The 13,230-nt window shown below is 37.4% G+C and overlaps 1 protein-coding gene across 2 annotated transcripts in view; it reads right to left on the bottom strand.

The window, feature by feature from the left end:
* The window catches only part of Zranb1 (zinc finger RANBP2-type containing 1), a 57,836-nt gene that overhangs the window by 16,320 nt on the left and 28,286 nt on the right, over nt 1-13,230 (bottom strand). For both annotated transcript variants that reach the window (XM_021207980.2, XM_021207973.2), the window contains one exon: nt 311-498. In XM_021207980.2, coding sequence (XP_021063639.2) covers nt 311-498 — 188 coding nt within the window. The remainder of the gene's footprint in view (nt 1-310; nt 499-13,230) is intronic.

Here is a 13,230-nt window from a genome sequence, read left to right as displayed (position 1 = left end):
TTAAATGTAAAATGATTTTTAAAACCAAGTAAAAATGTTTAAAACATTTAAGAATAGTTTGAGAAAACACTGTCACATTAAAAATAAAAATTAGGGCTGGGGATATAGCTCAGTGATAAAACACTTGCCTAGTATATACAAGGCCCTATACTCAACCCACTGTTTAACAACAAAAACAATAATAATGAGAAAAACTAAAGAACCTATTTCTTCAATATATAAGAACATTAAAGCTGGTGACAGTTCAGTGGTAATACATTTATTTACCCCTAAATTCAATAACCAAAATGAACCAAAATGCCATACTTACCTCTGTAAGCAATATCGCTAACATGTCCTGCCTCTGAAAGCGTATGGCCAGGTGTACCAGAGTGTAGCCAACATCAAAAGCAGAAGGACGGTTCAGCAAGCGTACTTCATCTGCAGTAAGTTGGCGTGCAATATCTCCTCCTGATGACTTGTATGCTTCTATGGCTGCTAAATCACCTTCCACAACACCTAAAACAAGCACCAACATAGAAAAGAACTTATTTTTTTTCAAAAGGTATATACAGATGAAGTGATCACATTAAATTCTTTCAAACATTTCTTTGTCCTTCCAGGATCCTGGGATATCATTTACATACTCTAAAGTAAATAAGGAAAATTAGGATTTCTCTACCATTTCAAACTCTCCAGACTAGAACTGCCTAGTTTGGCACTTACCTCACATCATGGCTAGGCTCCATGCTGTGGCAAGCTCTAAAGAACTACTAGACTACAGTAAGTGGATTAAAATTAATGAGGACATCCTAGTTTGAGAAACTAGACTTCACAGAAGAAATGAACCTTTATTGTTTTGTACTGACCCTGATAGCAAAACCCAAAGAGATGTATATGAGCTTCCAATTGGTATTTGGCTGTTTCTGCCCTTTACCTGCTGCTTGCTTTTTTTTTTTTTTTTTAAATAGAAAGAATTATTTATTTATTTTATGTATAGGAGAAGACTGTAGCTGTGTTCAGACAGACCAGAAGCGGGCATCAGGTCCCATTACAGATGGTTGTGAGTCACTGTGTCTTTGCTGAGAATTAAACTCAGGACCACTGGAAGAGCGGTCAGTGCTCTTAACTGCTGAGTCATCTCTCCAGCCCCCTTTACCTGCATTTTTAAAGCAGAACAAACGCAGAGCTTTCTACTGTGCTGTGTAGGTCTAAAATAATTTTCGTTTTAAGTAAAAATTGGCAGCATTTTGATTTCAGAATCTCCTAAGACTTCCTCATATATGTTACAAATTGTTCATGAATAGTCTATATATACTGATTCACAACTGTAATTGCAGCCCTCTACTTAGGAGATAAAAGCAAGAGGGCAGTATGTTTATGACAAGCCTGTACTACAACAGTGATTTTTCAGGCTAGCCTATGTTAGAGAAACAATGTCTCTAAAGAAAGTGGATAGTGTATATCTTTAATCCCAGCACTTGGGAAACAGAAGCAGACAGATCTCCATAGGCCAGCCTGGTCTATTTGGGGTTGGTGGGGGTGCGGCACAGGCAGGGCAATGATAGTTGTTAAAAATAAAACTTACACAATTTTAAATATGCTAAAATAAAACAATTAGAATAGGAATATAAAATAAATACCATTTTTCAAAGCCATAAACCTTCTATTCCCATTTTAACTATTTTATTAACCTTCACACAAATTAATGTTAAGTAAAGAAAGTACTTACTGAACAGTATGGATAATAAACAGCCTTGAGGGGGTGGTAATACACACTAGCTTTTAATAAGTACAGTAAAACCATTTACCAACCTTTTTCTGTTTCCTAAGTTATACCAGAAAAAAAATTCTTCCAAGTAAAATGCTAAAATTAACTAAAAATATTCTTAGTGTACTTTTGAAAGGCATTTTCATTGCCATTTTGAATTAGGAATTGAGATAAAAGTACCCTTTATACCTGGTATAATACAACAGTCCTCTCTTTATTAAAGAAACCAATCTTAAAATTGACCATTTAATTTTCACACTCACTGGATATCTGTGGTGTGTGCTCTAGGCAATATGAGAAGCACAAAAGATAGTAAGTACACGACAGCAATCTTCCCAAAAATCCTTTTAAAACATATCTGTGAGACATGAATGAAGGTCAGCTTTACAAGTTTTCAAACTCTGAAAAGTCATGGATCTTTTCTATAAATCTAACCCTGCCCCCAAACCGCAACATGTACATACAAACTTTTCAGGTTAGGGTTCAAAAGAGCGCATACATGATGTTGTGGACTGCATAGTACTAGTTCTTAGGTCTCTCAGACAGGAGGATCCAGTGAGTCTAAGAGCTTAACAAGAGCCTAAATAACAACAACAAAACTTTTCAACTCAAACTATAAATAAAAGCCGACTACATTTAGGCTGGGAGTGAAGCTTGCCCCATGGCTGGCCTTTTGCCATGCATGAAGACCTAGGTTAATCCCAAAACTACAAAAACAAAACAACCAACTGTAACTCTGTTATTAAATAAGAATGTCACCAGGCAGTGGTGGCACACGCATTTAGACCTAGCCTAGTCCACATAACTAGTTCTAGAACAGCCAGGGATACACAGAAACCCTGTCACAAAAAACAAAACAAACAAAAAAGAATGTCTTCTTACAAAAATTTTAGTTTGCATTTTGGGTCAATACATTGCTTGCCACACAGTTCAGCTATAAATGCCAACCCTAATCCACTTTAAACATAAAGATTTCAAAACATCCTTGTGAAGAACGGTGCCCTAGAAGTCACTAGGACCAAACTGTAGTAAAGTTAGCATGAAACAACATAACGTCTTCCTGAAGCACAAACCTCAAGAGCACTTACAAGTAGTGATGTTTAAATCACAATTGTCTACCGGGTAAAGAGTTTACTATTTCTAATTATGTTCAAGTATATAAAATGCCTAAAAATAATTTAATGTAGTTTGTAGTCTTCAAGCTGGGTATACTCACCATCTCCTTTTATTTCTGTAATTTATTTTATTTTGATTGATAGGGTCTCTCAATGTAGCCCAAGTCTAGAATTCACTGTATACTAAAGGATGACCTCAAACTTGAGGCAATTTCACCTCAGTCACCCAACTGATAGGACTATAGGCATATGCCACTGCACCCTACTCTATAGTCTTTACAAAGACAAGTGTTTCCCCCATTCAGTCCTATCAGAGCCGGAACTAGGGGTAAAGTATAATTCAGTGATGCATACATATCTAACTGATCCCCAACATAGAAAGTAAAAAGCACTACATCTCTGTACCTTTTACAGATTTTGGCTTAAAACCTAAAAATATAAAGTATGTATCACACATAAAATGCACCAAGTTCTAAAAGTAGCCCAAGAGCTTGATCAGTATACCTGAATAGACAAAGAGGAAGATTTATGCATATGTGTACACATATTTAGACATGTATGAAACTGTTGTGTGCTCAAATACTTTTTCCCCCAAAGTACAAATGTGAGGTAATCTAAAGCTAAATACCAAGTGACTTCTTTCTTTGGTTTGGATGAAGAAAAAATATCCTTTAAATCTCTACCTTTACTCTTCAGGTAAGTCACTGTATAGCTGATGTCTTAGTTCTTAATTTGTTTCCTTACTCACGTTTCTGAGGGATTTCTGAAATTAGCACTGGCACATGGGATGAGATCAGACCAAAGGCACACCAAACTATGCAAACTACACCTGGAACTACAACTGACATTACTGTTTGCCTGTCTTCAACATATCCCTTCAAAAACTATAAATTCAACTCTATGTTTTATGTCTCACACCTCAGAAAGCTGAGTCACATACACAGAGCCAGTCAGAATTTTCATTTGATTTGAGTATAAAAAATACTGAATTCTCCCCTCCCACTCAAGTCTGTTAAAACTCAAGTGGGACTATGCTGTTGTTCCCCAAAACACAGACCAGAAACAGAGGAGACAGAGGAAAAAAAGACTCCAACCTTCCCAGCACACAAACAGGTACAATATACCTCTTTTTAATAACACTTCGGAATATGTAATTCCACTGTGTTCTTTATCCATACAAGCTTATAGTTTAACTGGTAAATTTTCATCTATAAGGATTAATAAATTTATTATAGATCAAAGTTCATGAGAGCATCATGAAACTGTCCAAGTTTTGTTAAATTTTACTACATACTGCTTAAAAAGAACTACTGATCAAGTTTAGAGTTTCTTCACGGGAGCTTTCACTGTAGGTTTGATGTTTTAGGTACCTACCTGGCTTGTGTCATATAATTAAACTTTAGCTAACACATTTTTCTGCTTAGGAGGTAGGAGGGCAACACAACCACAAAGATGTCCCTGAGCTCTTTACATTTTTAGCAACTTCTAACATCAGGGATAAAAGTAAGAAAAAAACAGAAGCACTGAAGGCAGGAAAGGGCCACAAATAAATGTTAAGTGATAAACTCTCTCTTTATAGAACAAAGGCTGGGTGGGGTAGGCTGGGAGTAGGGGAGTTAAACCATTCTAAGAGAAGAGATAGGTATTATCTATACCTTCTCTTTAGGCTTCTGATCACTCATAATGTCCCCAAAAGTAACTGAAATACCTTAGTATTCTTTAACAAACTTATATTGTGTGTTTCCTGTCCCTCCTTCTTCGTATTATTATAAAGGCAAATAAAAAGAGTACTGGAAGGACTCTGAGATTAACTGCAAACCAACCAACAACCACGATATCATTACACACTCAAAATTAACTAATTATTGGCAATCAGAAACAAGGAGGATGCTAATATACTTTTTAAATTATTCAGACTATAAGTAAATGAAAGTATATAGCAAATACTAGCTGCCAAATAAAATCTTTAAAAGGCTGCCACAGCAGGAATAGCTCACATCACACTGTCCAGTAAACTGGGCCAGAGTGGAGCCTAACATATTTTGAAGCCATGGGTCAGACTCACTGAGGACTTCACAGCTACTATGGAACTCCATTGGTGAGCATCTGGAGCTGGCTCATTTAATGTTTAGATAATGGACTTATTTTTTCCCCCATATATGGCACAGTTTTCAAAGTTTTGCCTTATTTTCCTTTATGACATAAAATCATAATGGTAACTAACTTTGAAAAAAATGCCAAATGGTAAAAAAAAAGCCAGGACTTACCTGAACCCACATGGGCCAGCTCAACACTACCCTGGAGTTCTATGGTAGCTGTGTAACATCACAGCATGGTTTATGCTGTGGGGTGAGGGTGGACCTGGAGACAGCAGGCACAATTTCAGGAACCCTTAAAGAGAAAAGTTAGTTTTAAGTGGTAGTGTTCAGAATGTCCTGCAGGATGGTCAGTAGAAAGATGCTGACGTGGCTGGCTGTATTGATTAGGCAGTTTTCTCTTCCTAAGTCTTATTTAATTGACTTTGATACTAATAAGAAACTATCCCAACCAGTAACTATTTTTTAATACATCCTTAGGTGTAGTTTAATCATAACCTGGACTCAAATGTTTGCAAGAAACTCTTTTAATGCTCAAACAAGTATTGCATTTTTGTGTGTGAGAGATAGTGTGTGTATGCTACAGAAGTCAGATGAAAATGTCACTGAGTGTCCTATTCTATCATTCTCCATCTTATTCCTTTATGACAAAGTCTCTCACTGAAGCTGGAGATAGGCTGGTAAGCCAGAGAGCACACAACCCTGGCGTTATAAAGAAAAGGAGTTACATGTTCATGGCTACTCTTGGCTTTTTTACGTGGATGCTAGGATCCTAAGGGTGTTAAGGTCCTCATACTCACACAGCAAGCACTCTTACTCATTAAGCCATCTCTCCAAGATGAAAAGCTGAATTGTATTTTAAATGCCCTTAGTATTTTTAACTGTGCTTTCAAATACGCACAAGCAGACAAAATTACAGAAATAATTGGAGCAGACAAGACAAACTACCTCCTAATTGCATTTTTCACATTATAACCAATGTCAACAAGCTCAGACCTGCCATTTCTATTACTACAACAGTATATCAGAACAATGACCTTAAAAAAAAAAAAAAAATCAATAAGGGCTGGTGAGATGGCTCAGCAGGTAAGAGCACCCGACTGCTCTTCTGAAGGTCCTGAGTTCAAATCCCAGCAACCGCATGGTGGCTCACAACCATCCGTAACGAGATCTGACTCCCTCTTCTGGAGTGTCTGAAGCTACAGTGTACTCACATATAATAAATAAATAAATAAATAAATAAATAAATAAATAAATAAATAAATAAATAAATCTTTAAAAAAAAATTTTAAAAAAAATCAATAAATGAGAAATCAGAAATTGAAAATAATTATTCATTTATATTTCATATGTATGTGTGTTTTGACTGCATTCCTGAATGTATGTATACTATGTACATGCCTGGCACCAGAGGAGACCAGAAGGTGTTGAATCCCTGGAACTGGAGTTACAATCAGTGAGCTGCAATGTGAGTATCGGGAACTAAACCCAGGTCCTCTGCAAAAGCAGCAAACTAGACCATCTCTCTGAAAATATTTTTTTTACACTTAATTATAATCAAGGCTAACTTCTTTTCATTCTTATTGTTCATTAAAACATTCTCTTTAGGAAAATAAAAGGTTCAATGAAATAAGGAAGTCAAAAAGTTCCTAATACCTTTAAAATTACCTATTAACAATAACAGCACTAAAACAAATATAGTTTATACCTCTGAGCTCTTCCTTTCTTCCATCTCTGATCAGACTACTAACCCAACTATTATGAAAATATAAATTCCAAAGTCATAGGTAAATATTACAAGTACTTTCAAAAGAAAAGGGATCTTGACGGGCAGAAAAAAATACTACAAAATGCATAATGAAAGGACATAAGGGAACAAATCATAAAAATCATCTTTAGTAGAGGCCATCAGAAATAAGTACAAATACTAGCAAGTTATAGAAATGAACATGACCTCTAATTTTGATATAACCAAAAATATCACTGATCTATACAACTGAAAGGAAGGGTTTTTTTGTTTTTTTTTTTTAATGGAGAATTTAAAACTGTACTTTTAGAATTTTCGTAATGGTATACGCTAAACCCACATTCACCAGTGCAGTCAAACCTAAAGGTTCTCTAACTTCCAAACAGCAACAAAAATTTAATCCCAGGCATGGTGGCACACACACACTCAAGAAACAGAGACAGGAAGATCTGAGTTCAAGGGCAGCCTTGTCTACAAAGTGAGTTCCAGGGTAGAATAGCCAATGCTACATAGAGAAACCCCATCTTTAAAATACACACACACACACACACACACACACACACACACACACACCCTATACTGCCACAGTGTCTTGACTGCCTTTGCTTAGAATTATTCTATTTTAGAAAGGCCTGGTAGCTGTGTCTAACCTTCTAACACTAGGTGTGGTGGTTTGAAAATGCTTGGCTCATGAAAAGTGGCACAATTAGTAGGTGTAACTTTGTTGGAGTAGGTGTGGCCTTGTTGGAGGAAGTGTGTTACTGTGGGGGTGGGCTTTGCTGTCCTATGCTCAAGCTCCACCCAGAGTGGAAGAGAGATCCTCCTCCTGGCTGACTGCAGAAGAAAGTCTTCTGCCTGCCTCTGAATCAAAATATAGAATTCTCTGCTCCTCCAACACCATGACTGCCTGGATGCTGCCATGCTTCCCACCTTGATGATAATGGACTGAATCCCTTAACCTGAAAGCCAGCCCCAATAAAATGTTATTGTTTATACGAGTTACCTTGATTATGGTGCCTTTTCACATCGATAAAACCCAGACACTAGGATACAACACTGTCATCTACAAAGTTCACACAGCTCATGAACCATGTAATCAGCCATGCATGATAACACATACCTTTAATCATAGAACTCAGAAAGCAGATCTCTCTGAGTTCAAGGTCAGCCTAGTCTACAGACTGAATTCCAAGACAACCAGGGTCTCTAATCTATCCCACTCCCTGTGTGCAAAAATAAAACAAGCATGTAATCAAGTTGGGGGAGGCTAGGAAAGGAAATCACACACAAAAATCTCTTAGTCAGGGTTTCTATTCCTGGACAAAATATCATGACCAAGAAGCAAGTTGGGGAGGAAAGGGTTTATTCGGCTTATACTTCCACATTGCTGTTTATCATCAAGGAAGTCAGGACAGGAACTCAAGCAGGTCAGGAAGCAGGAGCTGATGCAGAGGGCATGAAGGGATGTTCTTTACTGGCTTGCCTGCTTCCACTGGCTTGCTCAGCTTGCTTTCTTATAGAAACCAAGACTACCAGCCCAGAGATGTCACCATCCACAAGGGGCCCTCCTCCCCTCTTGATCATTAACTGAGAAAATGCTTTACAGCTGGATTTTGTGGAGGCATTCCCCCAACTGAAGCTCCTTTCTCTGTGATAACTCCAGCCTGTGTCAAGTTGACACAAAACTAGCCAGTACAATCTCTGAATATTTTCAGTTTGCTATTTGTATTGGGCTACATTCAGAGCTGTCCTTGGTGGCATATGATGTGAGGACCATGAGCTGGTGGTCATCCAGTCAGTGAATCATCAAGGGAGAAAGCATGTTATATAAGTACCTAGTTCATCTAGATGAGCACAAAGCTATCTGCTTCTCAGCCAAAAACATCAAACAGCAAAGTCTCCATCATTTGCTACTTCAGGAAAAGATTCCATCCACAGCTTAACTAATGGTGGCCCATACAAAACTGATCATTTATTCTGCACATCAGTTTCAAGCCCTTATTATACATTAAAAAAAAAAAACCTATTTATTTATTTATTTATTTATTTATCCTATCTCTACTTTTCAAAAGTTGGAATTACAAACATGAGCCACAATATCTGGCAGCAAACAACCACCTATCACTCCAGTTCCAGGGATCCAATGTACATTTCTGGCTTCCCTGTGCACCACGTATATATGGTACATAAGGCAGGCAAAACACTCATATACATAAAAGAAATAAATCTTAAAATATAGAAAAAGACAATGATACACAGGCATTATACAGAGATATCAGAAGCACCGCTAAATAACTTTAACCCTATAGCATTCCCCCCTCTCCTAAAAGTAACACCGAGTTGAATCTATATCACAGAAAACCTTAAAATTCCAAATTGAGAGTTATTCTAAAAAACAAATTTTCACAAACATTAATGTCACAAAAGAATAGTTTAAAAAAAAAAACTGTCACTGCTCTAGACTAAAAGACTGAACAGACAAAATAATTAAACGTAATATCATCTGCCTTGATTTAACAGGGTGGGGCAAAGCAATCAGAGGAACTAATGAATGTGGACTTCAGTACTCCATTTCCTGCAAAATTATATACTGAGTTATGTGGGGGAAATGCCCTTGTTATTGGAAAATATACTAAAAGAAAGATTTAGGAGCAAAGTGTCACATGTCTTTGACTAACTCAAGTGTTTCAGGAGCAACAGGCCAGTAAGAGAGAAGATAGGCACCAAATAGTAACAAAGTAGACAATGAAAAACCATAGTAAGACTATATAATCTTGTGCTGTGTTTGTACCTTTCATACAGACTGTGATGTTTCTCAGAATAGGCTGATGATATAAGCTGTTTGTAAGACTGGGAATGAAGAAAGAAAAAGAAATGATTTTAATCTTACTGCAACACTGAGTCTAAGTACATACTTCTATAGTCCATTATGTAGTTCAGGCTGTCCTCAAATTTCTGGCAATCTTCCTGCCTCAGATTCTTAAGTGCTGAGACTGCAAACACATATATGCCACTACATCCAGTTACAGTCCATTTATTAAATAAAGGTCTTTAATAATTTAATGATGCATATATTATATCATGTAATCATATACATAATCAAGAATCGCCAGCATAAGGTCCTGGGTTTGATAAAAAGCAGAAGGAAGTAAGTCAGGCTGGAAGGCAGGCTGGCCAGTCAGTCACATTTCCTTTCTTGGCATAAGAGGTACAAAGTGCTAATTGGCAAGCCTATGTAATCAATCATTTCTGAAGGCCAGAAACCATGTCTCAAACATACCAGAAGCAACCAGGAGAAAACTGACAGAGTTCTACATCTACCAGCACCAAACATCAATTTGCTTTACATACTCCATTCCTGAAGTTTTTTCTTTTCTGGTTTTGTTTGTTTGTTGGGTTTTTATTTGTTTTTGTTATATGAAATCCTTACTGTCATGAAGTGTTCAAACACAAAGTTAAATAAGGCCATACAAATGTGCTACATTCTCTCCAGTAGTGACAAGTGCAACAGGCCTCAAAAAACCTGGGTGCTATTCCAAGGCGAAAAGTTCATGGAAACTTAGTCTCCTGGAATCGTGGCATCCTGTATAATGAATGATCTAATGTCCTTGCTTTAGTTAGAAAACAGATCCATGTGCTTTCCCTTAATATATAGCCAAGTTAGATCCTAGGCAGTCAGTCCTTGAGCTGACCCTGGGTTTAGGTAGCTAAGTCACTTGCCCTACACAGGAATTTACCATTCTCTAGGAGGAAGGAAGTTTGTGACTTAAAGAGGAACCAGAGTAGATACTTAGAATCATAGGTAGCTCTGATTTACACCCATACACAAGTATTTACAATGGCCTAGGAGGAAGGTGGACTATAGGAACTATGGCAAGGGCATGAAGCCTTTGCCCCTGGCTTCTAAGTTTAAGCTGACTTTAGGTGGAGCTGTTTTTGATCCCAGCTGTTAACATTGAATTTTATCCCAGTTGATTCCTGTCAGTTCTTCTGTGTTTGCATTCCTCTGTTTTGTGTAACTTCCCTATTTTCTTCTGTATAAACAGTCTGATGCTCAATTTGACAAACTGCATTCAGATACCACACTCCCTTGTGTCCATATTTGTTTGTCACCCCACATTCGCCGAATCCTCGCTCACCTGCAACCAGAGACCCCGTTCCACGCAGATTGGGGACCCAAGTGAGGTCCGTCTGCAGCACAAATGCATTGCCAACATCTTAGAAGTTGACTTTCCTTTACAGATACAGTACCAAAGATTTGCTACAGGAGTCTGAACATATTTTTATTCAATTAAAAGCCTTTAATAGGCCGGGCGATGGTGGCACACACCTTTAATCCCAGCACTTGGGAGGCAGAGACAGGCGGATTTCTGAGTTCGAGGCCAGCCTGGTCTACAAAGTGAGTTCCAGGACAGCCAGGGCTATACTGAGAAATCCTGTCTCGAAAAACAAAAACAAAACAAAACAAAAAAAGCCTTTAAGAGAATCTTTTCATCAAAAGGCAGAATTGTCCAGTTTTAAATGTCAAAGACTATTAACTAATACTATCCCAGATCTTTCTTTCTTGGTCTGCCTTCATTCATAAGTAAAGTAACATATTAAGAAACAAGACACACCTGGCAATGGTGGCCTATGCCTTTAGTCCCAGCACTCAGGAGCCGAAGCAGGCAGATCTCTGAGAGTTCGAGGCCAGACAGGTCTACAGAGGGAGTTCCAGGACAGCCAGGGCTACACAGAGAAACCCTGTCTCTAAAAAAACAAGGGGGGTGGGGGGACAAAAGAAAAAGAAACAGAACACTAAATCAGGAATCTTTCAGTAGAATAATCAGTTTGGCAAGAATGTAACAATGAAAGTTCACTAGGCACAGTGGTACATTGCCTCAGTACTCAAAAAGTGGAAGCATGAGGGACCGGAATTCAAAGTCACTCTCCACTACTAAGACAGTTGGTGGCAGATCTGGACATATACATGGACCCTGTCTCAAAAAAAAAAAAAAAAAAAAAAAAAAAAAAAAATTAAATTAAATTTTACAATTTAGCACTGAAATAACCACTACTGACCACAACTGAAACTAACAAGGTAGTGAACTGTTTTATTAACTTCCTCTCTAAATTCCCAAGAGATGATTTCTAAAACTGACACATTAGAATGAAGATCTATTGAGCCCACAACATAGAAGTAATGACTACAAAGCAATTCCTTAAGAAGGGAAGAGCTCTAAAGATGAGAAATAAATTGTCCAAATGGTTGTAGTGTATGTAGTATATTGGCTGGGAAAATACAAACACAAATAGCACGTGCACACACACAGAAAACATTAAGTATAAATAATGTGACTGAACTGACTCCTGGAATGCTGTGAACTATTAGCAGGAGACAATAAGCTTCCTATATGTTCATTTATTCTACTACCTTCAAAAAAAGGCAAGACTGAAGAAAACAAGAGCATTCACAGGCATCAAATATTATTCAAAAGTTCAAGAAACTGATCCTTTCAATCTAGTACTCTAGCAATACAGAAATTTCAACCACCTTTGTGCAGAAAAGCCTAGCAGCAGCATGCCTCCTCAAGTCAGCCTCTGCATAATGTCTTCCACCATACAACCAAAGAACTCTAAAGGACCTGAGAAGTGGTATTAACAAAATATAATCTTTCTGGTGCTCTTCCTCCCTCCCAAGTTAGTTGAGAACTGGAGAGATGACTCAGTAGTTAAGAGCACTTGTTGCTCTTTCAAAACCCAGGATCAGTTCCCAGCACCTACATGATAGCACACAGCCAGCCAGTCAGCAGTATCTCCAAGGCTATCTTTTGGCCTCCATGGGCACTAGTTACACACATGGCACACATACATGCACGCATAAATGAAAAACACTTATACACATAAAATAAATATATTTTTAATTTTTTTTTTTTTTTGGTTTTTCGAGACAGGGTTTCTCTGTGTAGCCCTGGCTGTCCTGGAACTCACTCTGTAGACCAGGCTGGCCTCGAACTCAGAAATTCACCTGCCTCTGCCTCCCAAATGCTGGGATTAAAGGCATGCACCACCACGCCCGGCATATTTTTAATTTTTAAAATATAATTAAAAGCTTTATTCATTTTCCATTGCTGTCTATCAGTTACTATATATATATTTGAGTTATAACAATGAAGCTTTTTCCTCTTAAAACTGAGAAGCCCAGTATGGTGACATGCTCCTCTAATCCCAGCATTTAAGAGTTAGAGGTGGGAGGATCCAGAATTTGGGGTCAGCCTAAGCTAAATAGACAGCTAAATAGAACTGTCTTCAATAGTTTTGTTTTAACATGTTCATTTTCTTGATATAAAACCTTATACCATCCCAACTAATAGTATAACAATCTCAAAAACTATTCTAATTTTCTTCAGAGTAATTTAATCTAATTTTGTTTACATTATTGTAAACTATCCTTTCCATTTAACTACATATGGATTTCAAAACTAAATTTTTAATGACAATATGTGACTAATTATATTGTTTAATCATTTTGTATTTCACAGA

Source organism: Mus pahari, chromosome 1 (genome assembly GCF_900095145.1).
Source record: "Mus pahari chromosome 1, PAHARI_EIJ_v1.1, whole genome shotgun sequence".
Taxonomy (NCBI): Eukaryota; Metazoa; Chordata; class Mammalia; order Rodentia; family Muridae; genus Mus; species Mus pahari.
Note: the sequence above shows the minus strand (reverse complement) of the source record. Positions and strands in the feature narration are given on the sequence as shown.